The sequence below is a fragment of the Arachis hypogaea genome, chromosome 5, assembly GCF_003086295.3.
Source record: "Arachis hypogaea cultivar Tifrunner chromosome 5, arahy.Tifrunner.gnm2.J5K5, whole genome shotgun sequence".
In the NCBI taxonomy this organism is placed as follows: Eukaryota; Viridiplantae; Streptophyta; class Magnoliopsida; order Fabales; family Fabaceae; genus Arachis; species Arachis hypogaea.
Window position 1 is genome coordinate 33907082 of NC_092040.1, and position 18382 is coordinate 33925463.

Here is an 18382-nt window from a genome sequence, read left to right on the forward strand (position 1 = left end):
CCTTCCTGATTTTGTGCTATGATTGAAAACATGCTTTTTTGGCCTTATATTTGCTAATATTAATCCTCTCTTATTACCATTAGATGCCTTGATATGTGTGTTAAGTGATTTCAGAAATTATGGAGATCCCTACATTTTCTTTACAAGCGTTTCGCTTTCGCTCATTTCTTAATCTCCAAAATGCTGCCATGCTTGAAGATGCTGATATGTTTGGTGAGTTTCATTCAATATATTGCAATTCGTATAAAATTTACACGTGAATGCATATATTAATTTTTCTATTTATTTTGTCACACGAGATATTATTGGCGAGGTAGTGGGAAAGGAAGAACTAAGAGATCTGATAACTAGTAAAAAAAGGGAGACCAAAGGATTGGTGATTATTCTCCAAGGTAGTAACTAGTAAGTATGATTAAACAATCAATATTGATATTTTTTAATTACTGAAACTAATGCTATTGATTTTAAAATAGCAATAACAATCGGATGAGGCTCAAGAATTTCAATATGGGAAGGAAATGGGTGTTTTGGCCAGAAATAGAGCAATGGTGTGTTTCACCCAATGATAGATGCAAGTTCAAAACGCAGGGGCGTGTTGCGTGCGACAAGTGGGAGGCATGATGATGTGGCGCAGCCTTAGCGGGACACATGGCATCACGTGGGGGCGTGCTGACCTAGCATGTGGAGGCGTGATGATGACGTGGAGAAGCTTGAATGGTCCATGCAGGCAATACGTGGGGGCGTGCTGACCAAGCACGTGGGGGCGTGATGCTACGTGGCATCACGTGGGGGCGTCATGGGGACGTGGCCAAGCTTGATTGGTACACGAGGGCATCAAGTGGGGGCGTGCTGAGTCAGCACGCAAGGGCGTCCTGACACGTGGCAGTACGTGATTGGAGTTCACGGTGAATGCTACTCTATATATAAGGCTGTGGTTGGGTTCATTTTCATGCTGAGGAAGTGTGTGAGTGTTCTTTGAGTGTGTTTCTGGTGTATTGGAGGATACCGCAAAGTTAGTAGTGTATCGCGACGGTGAGATAATACGTAATACTCATGAGGGAGTGAGGTTTGTGTGTCAGAATCCGTTTTCGTTTGTGGTTCCATGGACCATGACGTTTATGAAACTTCAGAACGGTCTCTGTCAAAGCATGGAGAACAGTACATTAATGAGAGTGAGCAGAATTCTGTACCGGAATCCGGTTATAGTTTTTGGTGGTTTAATGCAGTTTGATACCATGCCAATCACTGACGAAGTGACTATGCATAATATGTTTCAAATTCACCAGCAGACTCAGATACGACAGCCACAGATTGAGCTGTATGTTGAGTTTGAAACCATAGAGGCGGAAGGGATTCAAAATGACTTAGAGGTGGAGGATGATAGAGCTGCAGTGTACGTGGGAATGAGTAGTGACAGCGAAGAGGACTTCGAAGCCACTTATGAAGCCGGCGACGAAGAGCAGGATGGTGATGCGGGAGTTGAGACAGCAGCTGATGTAGTGGTTCACCCATCGATCAGTCAACCGATGAACGTGTCACCTTTTATGCGTAAATTGGATCTCGACGCCATGCATGCACCGAAGTTTCCGGAATATTCAAACATAGGTACGTGATGACCGAATAATATGTTTTCTTTAATATATACTTTGGATTGATTAGTAAACGATGATGGACACTTTCTGTAGGCGTTGCTGATCCTGAGGATGGAGAGTTCCGGATTGGAATGGAATACAGTTCTAGAAAGTCGGTCGTGGCAGCAATTAGAAGTTACACTATTGCTAGAGGAGTTGACTACGACGTGTATGAGTCTGAGCCACAGACGTTCTATGCAAAATGCAAGATGTATGGGCGCGGGTGCGACTGGCTTATCTGAGCCATCTTGATACGGAAAAAAGGTTGTTGGGAGATACGCAGATGCAACGGTAGGCACACGTGCACAACGGGAGTGATTTCACAGGATCCTTCCAAGTTGGACTTAGACACAGTTGCTGAGGCTATAAGGCCATTGGTCGAGACTGACCCGTCAATAAAGGTGAAAACTATAATAGCCGAAGTCCAGTCAAGGTTCAACCATACCATCAGTTACTGAAAGGCTTGGTTGGCAAATCAGAAGTCCATAGCGAAAGTTTTCGGTGATTGGGAGGAGAGTTATCAAGCCTTGCCGTGGTGGCTCTCGGTTATGGTTCAGAAGATGTCTGGGTCAGTTGTCCAGATAGAAACACGCCCACTTTACAATGGGAATAAAGAGGCGCAAGGGGTAAAAATACTTCATCGCGTATTTTGGAGTTTCAATCCATGCGTTAGGGCATTCAGGCATTGCAAGCCCCTAGTTCAGGTTGACGGAACACACCTATATGGAAAGTACAAAGGTACACTTCTGGTAGCTGTTGCACAGGATGGGAACCAGAACATTGTGCCTATCGCTTTTGCCTTGGTGGAAGGGGAGATAGCTGATGCGTGGCACTTCTTTCTAAGGAATCTGCGAACGCATGTTGTAAGAAAAGATGGTGTGGGTATGATCTCGGACCGGCATGAGTCAATTCGAGCAGCAGTAAATCGTTCCGGAGGTGACTGGCAACCTCCAAGAGCATGGTGGATGTTTTGTATAAGGCACATCGGCAGCAACTTCCTACGAGCATTCAAGGTCCCTCACTTGCAAAAGCTTGTGGTCAATATTGGGTATTCAAGAATGGTGGAGGAGTATAACATCAACTATAAGAGGTTGGAAGAGCGAGGCGAGGCATATGCCAGGTGGTGCGATGCCATTGGACTTAGACATTGGGTATTGGCATTCGACGAGGGACATCGATGGGGCCATATGACGACGAATCTTGTCGAGTGCATTAACTCAGTGTTGAAGGGTGCCCGTAATCTACCTGTGTTGGCGCTAGTCCGAGCAACGTATTATCGGTTAAATGAACTTTTTACGCGGAAGAGTGCTGAGTCTCATGAACGCAAACGTGCTGGATATACTTATTCCGTATTCGCACAACAGCGGATAGAGGCAAGTATGCAACAGGCTGGGAATATAGTTGTGCACCGTTTTGACAGACGGAATGACGTATTTGAGGTGCGCGAAATGACTAGCGGAAAGGTATTAGTCGTTGATCTTGCACGACGTACGTGTGACTGTGGGCACTTTCAGGTAGAACGAATACCATGTCGCCATGTTATTGCTTGCTGTGCTAACCAGCAAATCGATTGGCACGTGTATGTGCATGACGTGTACAAGATGACAGAGGTCCATAAGGTATATAGATTCGAGTTCTCACCGTTAGGTGATGCCGAGACATGGCCTGCGTATGAGGGACCCACATTGGTCGCTAATCCCGCCTTGAGGCGAACGTCGAAAGGTCGCCCAAAATTGACCAGATACTTGAACGAAATGGACTCACGCGACATGCGTGGTCCTTGGATATGCCGTCTCTGTGGTGCTCAAGGACATAGTCGGAGTCGATGTCCTCAGCGTGCTGGATCGAGTGGTGGGGGGGAATGACTTTTATTTTCATTGTGTTTGTATTTTTGAATTTGCATTTTTATAATTGATTTTCTTTTTTGTCTTACTCGTGTTTGTAATTTTAAATTTGAGGTTATCCATTGATGTTTAAGACCATGATAATGTTAACATTTACTGTCTTACTGAAGCAAACATACAAATTTTTAACTATGAATAACATCGGCCAACATACAGAACATTAAATACGTATTACATTGAACCCTAGTATGAAATCTAAAAACCCCAACCCGATGCTCACTTCTTACAACCCATCCAGCTCAGTGCCTTACCCATCATGCCCATACCTGGCTTTGATGGAGTATACTTATCAGGTGGATTTCGCTCCGTCCGTAGGTCATATGGGTGACCTATAGCGGCCGACCCACCTGCCTCTTCCCCAGGTGCCGACCCACCCGCCTGTGCCAGCAGTGCCGATCCACCCGCCTCTACCGGTAGTGCCGACCCACCTGCCTCTGTTGGAGCGGATGCACCGGGGATGAACTCGTCAACAAGTGTGTATGTCCGCCGAAGGAATCCACTATCACACGATGCACCCTCTGACGTGTGGTCGGAAGCAGGACGCTGCAAACTATGGCTCATACCTACTGATCCCCATGTGGATCAGCTGAGGCTGACGGTGAATGCATAGCACTAAAATCTGACCAACCACCCAAACTAGCATTGGCCCAATTCTGTAGTTGCTGATCTCCGTGACCGCCGATGGAGAAATCAAACCAATCATGACCGGCTGGAATCGTCAGCATCGGCTGAGAGTGCTGGGAATGGTGGCTGTGATGAGAGTGATGAGAGTGGTGGCTGGACGCACTCTGGTCCTGTGCGAGTGGTGGCTGTGGTACATAATAAGGAACCAGCTAAAACACTGCATGCTGAGGTGGATCCTGAGGTGCAGGTGGGCTCTGAGGTGTAGGTAGGACCTGAGGTGCAGGTGGCTGGGGTGCAGCTAGCTGAGGAACATACTCCGACAATCTCAGCATATGTCCGTATGAGCGCATGTACCAATCCCGATACTCCGGGGTCGGTATGAAGTCCCAGGTCGGAAGGGGGTGCAGATCCCGCAGTCGAGTGTGTCGCCTGTTGTCCCACTCCACTATCCACTCCCCATGCAAAACTATCCAATCATAAAGCTGCACTCCGCGAAGAGCCATGCAATGCTGGTCAGTGGAATGTCCCTTGGTATTCGTGGGCGGGCGGGGGGAGGGGGGGCTGTGCGAACCCAAACTGACGGGATGTCCATGTAACTCGCCGGGTATGATCATTCCTTCGTACGGCCGCCACTCAAACTGCCACAGATAATTCCAATGTCATAGCCCTAACATTAATGTATGGAACTAGGATTCATTAGAACCATAAATATTTACCTCCTGCATGTAGTCTATATCATGCCTAAATGTCACAACGGTCTTCTCTAACCACGCTGTGCTCCGTTCCGAATGACTCCACCTGGAACATGTGTATTTACGTAAATACTCCTAATTGAAACATGCATAATGAATATAATCTCTGACAAGAACCATAAATATTTACCTCATGGCAACTGGTATCTTAGCAGGTGGAAGGATATGTCTCGGTACAGGCGCAATACACGGCATTCGCTCCCATGCCCAAACAAACAACAGATTAAGAGGGCCATCCATCTCCTTCGTATCATATCGTGATGCATGGCATAGTGCTCTGTAAATATGTGCAAGACATGCTGAACCCCAACTATATGTATGGATCCGCTCGAAATTGCGAAGCAACGGTAGATACTTCGCATGGGCGTATGCGGTCGACTTATCTGTGAATAGGGTCGACCCTAACAGACAGAAAATCTGACATCTCACGTATCTCCTTATGGACTCTTCAGTATCCAACGGCTCCTCATCTCTGATACTTCGAACCCAACCAAGCTTTATATAGGATTTCGAATTACGATTGAGCATCGGTTGACGTCCAAATATTGCCATGCTCTGACTCTTAACGAAATCACTACTACTATCAGTCCATCCACTCACAGGCTCTCCATCAATTGGTAAGCCAAATATATGTGTGACATCTTCCAATGTCACTGTAACATCACCCACCGGCAACACAAAAGTGTGAGTCTCCGGCCTCCACCTTTCAACCAGAGCAGCTAACAACGGGTGAAATCCTCTTATCATCCCAATCCTAGATACGTGGTAGAATCCCGTGACGCGTAAGTAGTTTTCGACCCTCAGATTCCAACTCTGTGGCGGATCCAATTTACGCACCAACAAATTTCTGTTAGGCTGCATCAACAAAAATATATTTATTATATTAGTTATAAATATTCATTTATTAATAAACAAATATTATCATATCTATTTATAAAATGTATGTGATCACTTCAATTAATAATATTATTTACATATTTATTTATTTTAATATTTTATTTGTTAAAATCATTAACGTGCACTGCATTATCATAATTAAAATATTTTTTCTAATATTTTAATATTATTAATAACAAAGTATATATATTTTTTTAATATTTATTTATTACTTTAACATTTATATATTAAACTTTTGAATATGTTCAACATACATATTTATTTACAGTATATATATTTTTTATTTTATTAGAGTATTATTTTTATATTTTTATCATAGAGAAATATATTTTTTTAAAAAAATTTAGTATATCGTATAGTATAGTATAGTATAATATATATTTTATTTTAGTATTTTTATATTAGAAAATTAATTTAAAATTGACAAAAAATTATTTTTTAACATATTAAATAACAAAAAATAAAAAATAAAATGCACAATAAAAATATAATTTACCAATTTATATATATGGGATGATCCAAATAATTTATAATATGTTTTTCCGAAGCATTATAATTACGAACCATTCTTTAAAATAAATACAAAATAATATTTCTCTTTTTTTACTATCTATTATTTTTTCACCCTTTCCACTAGCAGCAACACCCTTCCCCTTTGATGAGTTCGCAACCCCCTTTTTTCCTCTCACTAACACCCTTTCTTAAGAATGTTACCCTCAAACCCTCTCACTAACTCTTTCTGTGTTGCAGTTGGAGGAGAAGACTCCTTATATAGAGTATGAAGAGGGCACGCTTGCTGCTGCATGGCAGCAGTTGCAGCACGCCCCCGAGGTGCAGGAACATTGGAACTCCGCGACGCCAGCTCCACCTCGCTCCTGCGTGGTGTCAGAAGCGTGCATGCTCGCCGCATCACGTCGTCTCTGCGTGGTGCGGACACGTTGTTCCGTAGCAGGGTCAGCACGCCCCTACGTGTTAACTGGGTTCTCCACCACCCGATAAATCACCCCACCCTCTAATATTCTTCCAAAACACCAATGGTTTTTCCATAATAAAAATAATTTTCGACCGGATGAGTTGTACTTTGTTTGATGAACTGATAGACCAAATTATATCTTACCTACAGGAGAATAGGATAGAATCGCTCATCATAGTTCTGCAGAACTTTAAGAAATCTAGGTGGAATGAAAAAACATCTTTTCAAAACAAATTTATTAATAAACTCGTAAAATGTGATTTATACTAAGAAAACTTATTAATCACCTTATTTTAACAACGGTTATAGAATAGCTTAAAATGTCACTTATCTTTATGAATCTTATTGTTATTACTTATTAATCACCTTTTAATTTTTACAATGGCTTAAGATAAATTTAAAATGAAACAAAAAATATTGTGGACACAATAAGACTCGTTATTGATTAATGAGTGACGCAACCAATTTTATATATATATATAAAAAGGAGCTATTATATATAAGACCATTTTTCTTCACGTATTTTTATTGGAAGTGATAGAAAATTAATTAAATTTTTTTATTAGACTAATAAACTCATTTATTATTAACCGAACATTAATATAGAGTACAATTATGAAGTATCAATACATATTTTATTCACGTACAAATTAAAAATATGTCTAATGGATATTATAAAAAAAAATTAACTAAATTATTTATAACCAATACGAAAGCATTCTTTTATAAACTGTGCGCAATATTAATTTAACAATAATTAGTGCATTTTTTAAAATCTTTTAAGTGACCAACAATTAATACTTTTACATAATGATTTATTAACATTTTAACAAAAATAATTTCCATAGTTTCCTTGAAATATATATAATACTAATTTCACATAGAAATTTTTAATCATATATTAATTTTAACTAATAAAATATTAAACAATATAATTATGCCAAATTTTATACATTAATTTTTAAAGTTGAACTCTACATTAATATTATTAATTATGTTATCTACATACTAATTAAATTAAATTTACTAATTAATATGTACTACTCAACTTAAAAACAAATTAATATGAATACAATAAATAGATTACGTACACAACCTGTGCATTGCGCGGACTTTCCACTAGTATTCATTGACAATGTTATGTGAATAATGGGACTCACTGTTAATTTATTTATTTTTTATGATTACATAAGATGAAGTGTGATTTTAACTCAAGTTAATGACAGTTAACAGAGCTAAAGAAGGATCCAAGAGATGGCAACTGTCAATGGCTTTGGGACACAAACCAAAGCAGAGCGCAAGTGGGGATTTTTGAAGCAGAAACAGAAAAGATGCCACGTCAACATTTTATGTTGCTATCATAGATGCTAATCCACCAATAACAATAGCCTATGAACTGCACCAACACTGCAACACTGCTTCATTATTCACGTTATTAATAAAACACTGAATCATACACTTGCCTTAATTAAAAAAAGCCTGACTTTCTTGTCCACTAATAATAGTTACTACTTGGCTGATTTGCCACCTGCATCTCCAAATCTCAGCCGTTGGATCCCTGACACACACTACCATTTATGATTTTATGATCCCACAGACACAAATTCTAGTTTTGATTTTTGAGTTTTGACCACTCACAAGACCCAACAACGCAAACTCTCAAGGTTTCTAATTTCTCCCTCCCAACCTCAAAGCACTTCCTGGTTCTTACTTCTCTATGCCAAAGCCCAAAGGGTATCAAAAGGTGCAAGCTTTTTGAGACCCCAAGTTGTAGAGAGCCACTTTTTAGTTTGCAGTGGAACTGGCAGTGTTTCTTTGTGTATAACGGTTTCTCTAAGCAATCATCAATGGCTGTTCTGCTGCTTCTTTTTTTCCTGCTTGCATGTTCTGTCTATGGAGGTAAGTAATAAGTTTATGTGATTTTTAGCATCTGTTTCTATGTTCCCTGGGCATCTGATATCATTGGTTATTAATCTATCATTAAGTATTCTCTTAATAAGCTTTCTAATTTAGTAATGGTTGGTGTGGGGGTATAGTACTCTTGTTTTTTTTTGGCTTCTAGCTCTTGTTCTTTTCATCATTATGTCTAGTTAGTCCTTTCATTACCACCTTCCTTTCATCATCATATGGGTTTGTAGATTCTTACTTTTTTGTATCTTTGCTATTTGTCATGGTTAGTAAGTATTTGCTTCTAATTAACATTTTAGGTAAAGGGTAATGATACAATGTATTAACCCCTTTTTTTAACTATTAAAGTAGAAGGAAGTAATTATTCTTTCATTGCATTTTGGCTGTTGAATGTGGGAGATGTCAGATGTTGCTATAAATGTATAAAGAGCCAGAACCTTGCTACAAGAGCATAACAATGTTGGAATAGAAAGTTAGAGAAAAGGTTGTGTAATACAAATATAGGCATGTTTAGTTTATTTATTTATTATTATTTGCAAAAGAAAGGGCCTTTGCAAGAAAGTGTTTTCCTTTGTGCTGAATCTCTGATCTATCCTTTCTAATTTTTAATGGGATTCTGGGACAATTTTGTTGCATCCCAACTCAAGAAACAGCTTCTTTCGCAGTTTGCACTTAACTAAACTTTTTATGAAAAAAGTGATGGTACTAAAATACCCCTGTTGTGAATGCCACTATGCCAGTGATGAAGTGGAATATTTATACTATATTTAATCATTTTGGTCTATCAATCAACCTCATTAATACTGAGTTGGTGAGTTGGTAGCATTGTTGCCTAGCTTCCATGAATTAGACATGGTAACCAAAAGCATGGGAAAAATGTTATTAAATGAAATCCTCATTTTATGTTTTTAAAAACTGATAATCAAAGTGAATCTTTTGCAAATTAACCTAAGAACAAGCGATCATTTGAGTATATTAGACTTCTTTTAGTTAAACCCAAGGATAATCCACGGGATGACAGGTTAACAAACCTTGAATTTCAACCATGACCAAAAAAAAAAAAAAATCAGTTTATGAACTATAGCTATGGGCTTAGGATGTAGCATTAGTTAGTTGGACAATCTGACAATCCATCACTGAAAGCTTATTCCAGAATTTTGAAATATATGTTTTGCTTTGACATTGTATGAATGCAATGTGGCTGTGCCTCCTTAAAATATGAATTTTTTCAATATTATTCCTCATGAACAAAGCTGATAATCAAGTTTTCTTTTATTAAATCTTTTTCCCCTTTTGTTACCCAATTAAAATTGAAGAAAGCATGGTATCAATTTTTAAATCACTTCGCGGATAATTTTGAAAATACAGTATTACTTTAAATGAATGACTCAAATACAATTCCATAAAAGACTAATGAATAGGCTTTGTAGGCATTTTATTAAATAGGTCATGGTAAGATTGGATATTTGAAACACATTTTATTAGATCATAAATGGACTTATTAGCTGTTTTCACAAATCCATGTTGGTCCAAACCAAAATTCATATGTTCCTTGTTTTCTAGTTTCTATTTGTTCTACTTCATCTGCATTATTATTTTCATCTCATAATCTGTTTATGAGCAGGATCATATAGTATTTATATAATTTGTTGGTTTCTTTCTTTCTTCTGCAGATTCCTTTATTGGTGTAAACATTGGTACAGACATAACTAACATGCCAAGTGCAACAGAGACTGTGGCCCTTCTTAAGGCTCAAAGTATCCAACATGTCAGACTCTATGATGCTGACAGGGCCATGCTTCTTGCACTTGCCAACACCGGAATCCGTGTAACCGTTTCTGTTCCCAACAACTTGCTACTCGGCATTGGCCAATCGAATGCCACGGCCGCCAACTGGGTTGCACACAATGTGGTAGCTCATGTCCCTGCAACCAACATAACTGCCATAGCAGTTGGATCTGAAGTTCTAACAGCCCTCCCAAATGTTGCACCTGTCCTAGTCAATGCACTAAAATTCATTCAATCTGCACTTGTTGCTGCCAATCTCGATCAGCAAATTAAAGTCTCTACTCCTCATTCTTCTTCTATCATCCTTAACTCTTTCCCTCCATCCCAAGCATTCTTTAATAAAACATGGGATCCTGTCATGGTTCCATTGCTTAAGTTTTTGCAATCAACAGGTTCATATCTTATGCTCAATGTTTACCCTTACTACAATTACATGCAATCTGAAGGTAAAATCCAACTGGAATATGCTCTGTTCCGGCCCCTGCCGCCAAATAAGGAAGCTGTTGATGCCAACACTATGCTTCACTATACTAATGTTTTCGATGCAGTGATCGATGCTGCTTATTTTGCAATGTTATACTTGAACTTCACAAATATCCCTATTGTAGTGACAGAGTCAGGATGGCCCTCCAAAGGCGATTCATCTGAGCCGGATGCAACAATTGACAATGCTAACACTTACAACAGTAACTTGATCAGACATGTCCTTAATAATTCAGGGACTCCAAAGCATCCTAGAATTCCAGTTAGTACATATATTTATGAGCTTTATAACGAAGACTTAAGACCAGGTCCTGTATCCGAAAAGAACTGGGGACTTTTCTATGCTAATGGAGCACCAGTATATACTTTGCATTTGACCGGTGCTGGTACTGTATTTGCAAATGATACAACAAATCAAACCTTTTGTGTTGCTAAGAGTAATGCTGATTCTAAGTTGCTACAGGCAGCACTTGATTGGGCTTGTGGACCAGGGAAGGTGGATTGTTCGCCCTTGCGGCAGGGTCAAGAGTGTTATGAACCGAATAATGTAGTTGCGCATGCGACTTATGCTTTCAATGCATATTATCAGCAGATGGCTAAATCTCCTGGAACTTGTGATTTTAAAGGAGTTGCTTTTGTCACCACCACAAATCCAAGTAAAGAATCTGGACTCTTTAATAATTATAACTATATTTGAAGGTGGCTACATAAGTTATGGATACATTTTTTTTATGGCTACACAAGTTAATTGTTAATTTTGCACCTTTGCTATTTAGTATCTCAAGTGGCTTGGCAATCTAATGGAACTATTATTTGTTATCATTATCACAGGTTATGGTTCCTGCGTATTTCCAGGAAGGTATGATCTCAAGGATTCATATATTTTTTTCTGATTATTGTAATTAACTGTTCATTCTTATTTATTATATTTCCCTTGAATATTTGTGATGAACAGTGGTGGTAAAAATGGCACCAGTATAAATGGCACATCACTGGCCCCATCTAACACTTCCACTGCTTCAGGCAGCTTATCACAACACTACTATAATGGAGGATCTTTGATAAGTTCTGTGATTCTTGGTGCTTTACTTCTGAGTGCTGTTTTATAAGATCAAAGTAAGCACAGTTCATATTCATCAGCATGGGAATCAGATTTTCAGAGATACACACTCTTCCAACTACCTTTTTCATAAAGGTTGCAGCTAGCACTCCCAATTTTGTGTTCCTCGTGTCGAGAGGATTTAAAGGGTGGCGAAGTCTGCCAAGAACTCAAAATGTATATTGGCAAGTGTAACTTTGATTTTCCATTGAATTTTTGTACAAATGAACTGAAAGAATTATTAGACATTGCTGTAAGTACCTTGTAAGGCTAATTTAATTTTTTCACATTGTTATTTGTTGTATCCTAATGTTCTTGTATAAATTAGTAATGGATAGAGATATACATTGTTAGTACTAGGCAGATCACCTGGGATGAAAAGAGCTATGGGACATGGTAGCGACTGAGTCATCTGCAACGAGAGGGAAAAATGGGTCACCACTTATGTCACAGAATTCCATGGTATTCTCATCTAGGAAAGGTGGATTAGAAGGAGCAACAAGTTGCTCCTCCTTCTTTGTTAGCATCTGCAGCACTTTTGACATAGTTGGCCGCAACAAATGGTTCTCTTGGGTGCATAGAAGTCCTATTTGAACCACTCTTAAGATCTCATTCTTAACACTGCTGTTGTTGTAGTCTTCATGCAACTGAAGATTTGGATCAAATAATTGTTCAGCTGTCCCTGACTGAAAGTGTTTCCATGCCTGATGTTGCAAAATTATGTTAAGATCAAAGCAAGAAAAAGACTAGTTCAACAACAATAAAAATAAATCAGGTTAAGGAATCTGATACTGACCACTGTAATTAGGCTGTCTGAATATTCAGCTGCTTTGCTCCTGTTGTTCTGTCTCCCGGTAACTATCTCTAGCAGTAGCACTCCAAAACTATACACATCTGCCTTTTCTGTTAACTGACCATGAGCTATGTACTCTGGAGCCATATAACCCCTGCAGAACATATATATAGATGGTTATTAAAGGTCTAGTACAGAGAAATTTGCTCCAAACAACATTTTTCTCTGTAGGGACTTGGAAATTATGGGGTGTCCAAAGCCCCAGATTAGTAGTATAGGATGCTTAATGTTGTATTTAGGTACTTAGCAGGCTCTTATTCTAATATGTTCAAAATTGTTATTATTTGGGGGGAAAATGGTAGATGGGATTAGAGGTACTTACAAAGTTCCTGCAATAGCTGTACTTATATGGCTCTTATCTTCTTGAAAGGATCTAGCCAAGCCAAAATCTGCGATTTTAGCACGAAGCTTTGCATCCAAGAGGATGTTGCTGGCTTTTATATCTCTGTGAATTATTTTGGTTTTAGAATTCTCATGTAGGTATGCTAATCCTTCAGCTGTCCCAACGATGATTTCGTATCTCTTCTCCCAGTTCAGTTCTCTTCCCTTATTCTTGTCTACAATGTTTACATTGAGAAGTACTATGGTTAGGATATAAGCAATGATAGTAAAAGTGTAGGATTTCATATCTCAGAAGGGGAAACCTATGGCATGAGTTTGGGAATTACCAAAAATGAAGCGATCGAGACTTCTGTTGGGCAGATATTCATACACAAGCAGGCTTTCGGGTCCTGAACAACTGCATCCTAACAGTCGGACTAGATTCTTGTGTTCCACGCTACTGATTATGTTCACTTCATTGTAGAAATCTCCTGCTCTATGTTTGTTATTGAAATATAGCCTCTTGATAGCAATCTCTCTTCCATCAGGTAGAACTCCCTGCAATAGAAAATTGTTATATAGTTGCATTCTTATGTTAAAATGGTTGGGATATAGGTATGCAGATAAGATAACTACTTTGTAAACTGTTCCAAATCCTCCTTGTCCTAACTTGTTAGTCTCATCAAAGGATCCAGTAGCCCTTTCCAGTGAAGTGTACTTGAAATTCAGGCTACTGCGGCGAAGGGACTTTGCTAACTTTTCTGTATCATATGAACCTGAATTCCAGAATAAGCATTGGCATACATACTTAAACATAGTTGTTATATAACACATTGATGACTCATAGGTATTAAATAGATAAGTCACCTACCTCTTCTTTTCTTTTGAATGTATCTAAGTTTCAAGATATATATCCCAATAGCTATTCCAACCACAAAAACAATCAATGAACTAACCACTGCAACCACCAGCACTATTACATTACCTGCACAAATCAGAAAACAAAACTGTTCTCAAGATTTACATTTACAAAAAATGTGTAAACTTTTCTAAATTCTCAAGATTCATTTACCCTTTGAGCTTCCATTTTCCTGCTCCTTGTTGAGGAAATCTTTGTCTGAGAACCTCATGAAGCAACCGGTGTAAAGCGCACGGCCTTCTTCCCAAGGCAAGCATCCCAATAGAGAAGTTGATGCATTCTGAAGACATGCTTTACAAGAGCTTGTGTTCAAAGTCCTCCAACAATCAGCCAGCACATAAGCAGACTCATTAACTGTTCCGGCCACGGCGACCTTCCCTCTAGCATATCCTTTATTGCTAAGTGCATCTTGAACTGCTGTTAGAGTTGCTTGCTTTGCAGCTTCTTGAAAACTTGAGTTCTTCCTTGTTCTGTTCCCACATACTGCATTATCTCCTGCTCCTGTATACTCATCAAAGAAGCTATAATTCTCGGCCCTCATGAAGCAACCATCGAGGTAAATGCGCCCACCATTGAAAGGGAAGCACTGAGGAAGAACCGTCCTTGCCTCGGCATAACATAGCACACAATCAAGCAATGAAAGATCTCCATAGCACTGAGCTAGGCCATAGTTAGTATCAAGTCCTGTCCCTGTAACTGTTGTTCCAAATCCGGTACTTCGCATCTGTTCACTGATTTTCTCCATGGTTGCAACGAAATTCGGAACATAGATGGTGCTGTTGTGCTCTAGTTGATGACCACATGCTATTTGGATTGTTCTTGCCCTTGGTTCTGCCATTACTGAGTTGATGAGAAGGAAAATAATGAATTGAGAAGGGATGAGAAGGATTGTTTTAATCATTTTTGTGATCATCTTATTCTAATCTGATTCAACTTCACTAGTTAGATGTTCAAATAATTAACATGACTCTACAATTATGTTGTTTTACTATTACTATGAAAGGACAGGACTATTTGTTAGTGAAAAGAGAGAATATTTTGTTGAACATTTGGTATGAAATGTAGTTGTTTTATGGTATGAAAGCTGAATGATTAGAAGAAACTCAAAATCTCTTTCTACTTCTGAGAAGAAAGGTAACTTGAAGACTAACAGGAGATTCTGACAAAAGAAAGAAAAAATCTCCAAAAGAAGTAACATAAAGCGTGTGAAGAACTGAATGAGAGGGCCCTAAAAATAGTCACTACCCTTCTCAAGTTTCAAAAATATTGCTACCTGTTCGGTCATCAATTGCCACCGTTAAGAAGGGTAGATATTGATTCTTTTCCCTTGTTTACACTTTGGAGAGAGAAAGGTTAGAATATGCGTTTAGTTGCATTTACAAACTTGACACACGTCTTCTATGGGGGACATTCAATTATAAAGAAAAAAATTTGGACTTAATATACAGAGTATATTTAATTAAACGATAAAATAGATATGTGTAAGTTCTATACGTTAATGTTGTAAGTGTGAGAAGTGTTGAAATTAGTCTCACATAAAAAAAGTAAGGAAGAGTGTGAAGTAATTATAAGATGAGAGACCTATTTACTTGACAACTTAAGGTTTTGAGTTGGATGTTGTGTCTTCTCATTTTATGTTCTCTCACTTGATTCCTCTCCACAGTCGGCCCAACACTATAATGCTAGGAGAAAAAAAAAAACAGACAGAATTTATTTTATTTAGTGTTTATTAATTATCACAATAATTAATGAATATTAAATAAGACAAGTTATGGTTATTTTTTATTAGTTTTTTTTGTTACCATACATTTTATGGTAATTATTAGACATGATATATTGTTAAATGGTGTTAAGCAATAATTTGATCATTTGATGTTCATTATTAGTGCAGGTAAGACTAGAGAGTTGTGAAAAAGAGCCCCTAATATTTGCCAATGTTTCCCAATGAAAATGAAACAAGACAACAACAAAAAATGTCGGCAATGTATTTAAATGTCTTTCCCCACAAGAAAAAGAAAATGAAAACCAACGTCATTTATTGTTATTGATTGAGAAAATAGACCCTACATTACCACAACTATTCAACACATTGGCAACTGGTAGTGACCTTTCAAGGCAGTATAAGAGACTCTAACAACAAAAGAACAAACACAAAACGAAATAAAAAATTATTTACTATTATTAGAAAGATAAACTGTACTGTGAAGTTGAATTTTTACTTTTTGAAGGTAAGTGAAAAGAAGAAAGATGTACAAATGAATGAAACAAGTCAAGAACCGATGTTGATGGTGCAAGAGTGGCCAGAAGCAGAAGCAAGTTTGTGAGTTTGAGACTTTTAAGTGTGAAGAGTTGAAAAAAAGGGTTATGCTGACACAGAACTCACAAGGTTTTCAAACCAAGCAAGTACTAATCCGGCTAATTATATTTTTTTTATAAAAGATTACAAAAAAATAAGAGTATAAAACCTATTACTTTCTTTGTTATTTCTAAGAGCAAATCAATGTTAAGAAGAGCTGTATTTTTTATTTTTCTTAAAAGAATTTTACTATTTTGTATTCTAAAGATATAAGTTAAGTATACAATAAAAAAATATCTTAATATTATTTATTATAAAAATAATTTTTTTATATTTTTAATGTATAAAAAAATAAATAATATTAAAATATTTTTTTATTGTATACTTAATTTATGCTCTTAGAGCATAGAATAACAAAATCCTTTTTAATTAAAATGAATGCATATAGTAAGACCTAAGACTACACATCTGGGACCTGTCTTTTGCACTTGTAGACCTTTTATACATATAGGCTAGTTTGGAACTTTGGATTTATAAGTGAATCTTTTTAAAATTTTTAGTCTATAAAAAATGATTGTATTAATATTTGATATAATTTTTTAGATTAGTTTGTAACCTTTTAAAAAATTATTTAAAATATTTATGAAAAAAATAATTTTTTATAATAAAAAGTTTTTATTATTATTATATTTTAAAAATAAGTATTTTTATAAAAAAATAAATATAAAATAATTTATTTATAAATTATTTATAAATTATTTTTAATATAAGTCCTTATATTTTAATTTCTTATTTTAAAAGAGTTTAATTAAGTTACTTATCCAAATTGGTCTCTACTATATACACACACAAACAATTTCTAAAAGAAAAAGTCTAGAGGACCAGCAACTTTATTAAATTCTGGTCAGCATGTAACTAGCAAAGAAAAGTGAGTTATTAAATGAAATCTCACATCAATCTCATACCATTAAAATCATCATTGATGATTATTTGATGAATACAAATCACAAAAATTGCTGATCCCTAACACTCCTCTTTCTAAAAATGATGACAATTTGTTATTTTATCTGTTGTATTTTATTATATATTATTAATTTTACAATTAAAATATATCACATGTGACTTTTTCATTATAACTAAAATTAAATTTTTAATTTTCTTTTAAAATTAAAGAGTTCTTTTTTTCTCTCTCTTTTTTATCTCCATCTCTCTTATTCCTTGGTTCATTTTATCTCTTTTATATATCATTATTAATGATTAATTATAAATTTTACAATCAAAATGTGCAATATGATATTTTTTAATTGCAATTAAAATTAAAATTGAAATGAAATATAACTATATTATATTACTAATTTAACAATTAAAATGTATCACATGACAGTCTCTCATTAAAATTAAAATGAAATATTTTCTTCTAAAATTAATAAATTTTCTTTCTCCGTCCTCTATCTACCTCTCTCCCCTTCGGTATTTTTCTTTACCCTTCCTACTCTATATATAATTTATAATTTATATATTTATATATTTATATTACTACTTTGACAAACCAAAATGAGTCACTAGATATTCTTTTATTATAATTAAAATAAAATTTTTTTCTCCAAATTTAACAAACTCACCCATCTTCTTTTTCTTCATCTTTCTCTCTCTTTTCTCTTTCGTTCTCTATCTCTCTCTACTTTTTTGTTTTACAAAAAATAAAATTAATAAAAATATAATTCAAATAAATTTATAAAATTATAAAAAATATATTAAATTTATAATTAAAAAATGATTCCGTAATATTATTCACATAAAAAATATATTTTATTATTATTAAATACATACCTTTTTAATATTTTATTTAGTTCAAATTTCTACCACTTATTTTTTTAATTTATATTTTTGTTTTTTTAAATATTTATTATATATAATTCAAAACGAATACTAAT

At 36.4% G+C, this 18382-nt stretch overlaps 3 protein-coding genes across 5 annotated transcripts; 2 read left to right on the top strand and 1 right to left on the bottom strand.

Annotated features, from left to right (window-relative positions):
• Window positions 1–2179: 2179 nt before the first annotated feature.
• On the top strand, window positions 2180–3496 carry LOC112803418 (uncharacterized). Its single transcript, XM_025846913.1, has one exon. The coding sequence runs from the start codon at window positions 2180–2182 to the stop codon at window positions 3494–3496; it is 1317 nt and encodes a 438-aa protein (XP_025702698.1).
• A 4678-nt stretch (window positions 3497–8174) lies between these two features.
• LOC112801155 (glucan endo-1,3-beta-glucosidase 3) lies at window positions 8175–12360 on the top strand. 2 transcript variants are annotated; one of them, XM_072237060.1, is made up of 5 exons: window positions 8379–8680; window positions 10363–11222; window positions 11424–11616; window positions 11792–11819; window positions 11916–12360. In XM_072237060.1, the coding sequence occupies exons 1-5, from the start codon at window positions 8629–8631 to the stop codon at window positions 12067–12069; spliced, it is 1287 nt and encodes a 428-aa protein (XP_072093161.1). In that variant the 5' UTR covers window positions 8379–8628; the 3' UTR covers window positions 12070–12360. The 2 variants fall into 2 exon arrangements, with proteins under 2 accessions (XP_025699515.1, XP_072093161.1); XM_025843730.3 differs by having other exon boundaries at window positions 8175–8680; window positions 10363–11616.
• LOC112801154 (cysteine-rich receptor-like protein kinase 2) lies at window positions 12018–15565 on the bottom strand. Of its 2 annotated transcripts, XM_029298303.2 has the most exons (9): window positions 15426–15565; window positions 14306–14992; window positions 14105–14218; window positions 13870–14009; window positions 13581–13791; window positions 13235–13469; window positions 12856–13006; window positions 12429–12763; window positions 12018–12288 (listed from the first exon to the last, which is right to left on the bottom strand). In XM_029298303.2, exons 2-9 carry the CDS (start codon window positions 14988–14990, stop codon window positions 12117–12119), a joined length of 2043 nt encoding a protein of 680 aa, XP_029154136.1. In that variant the 5' UTR covers window positions 14991–14992; window positions 15426–15565; the 3' UTR covers window positions 12018–12116. The 2 variants fall into 2 exon arrangements, with proteins under 2 accessions (XP_029154136.1, XP_029154135.1); XM_029298302.2 differs by lacking the exon at window positions 15426–15565 and having other exon boundaries at window positions 14306–15357.
• Window positions 15566–18382: the final 2817 nt, after the last annotated feature.

Bases quoted from the DNA above. Each gene is read 5' to 3' on its own strand.
- LOC112801155 (XM_025843730.3), top strand. From the start codon at position 8,629: ATGGCTGTTCTGCTGCTTCTTTTTTTCCTGCTTGCATGTTCTGTCTAT. The intron at 8,681-10,362 runs GTAAGTAATAAG...TTTCTTCTGCAG, and splicing joins TGCATGTTCTGTCTATGGAG to ATTCCTTTATTGGTGTAAAC. The intron at 11,617-11,791 runs GTAAAGAATCTG...TCATTATCACAG, and splicing joins TGTCACCACCACAAATCCAA to GTTATGGTTCCTGCGTATTT.
- LOC112801154 (XM_029298302.2), bottom strand. From the start codon at position 15,065: ATGATCACAAAAATGATTAAAACAATCCTTCTCATCCCTTCTCAATTC. The intron at 14,219-14,305 runs GTAAATGAATCT...TGATTTGTGCAG, and splicing joins GGAAAATGGAAGCTCAAAGG to GTAATGTAATAGTGCTGGTG. The intron at 13,007-13,234 runs GTAAGTACCTCT...TATGTTCTGCAG, and splicing joins ACAGCTATTGCAGGAACTTT to GGGTTATATGGCTCCAGAGT.
- LOC112803418 (XM_025846913.1), top strand. From the start codon at position 2,180: ATGGTTCAGAAGATGTCTGGGTCAGTTGTCCAGATAGAAACACGCCCA.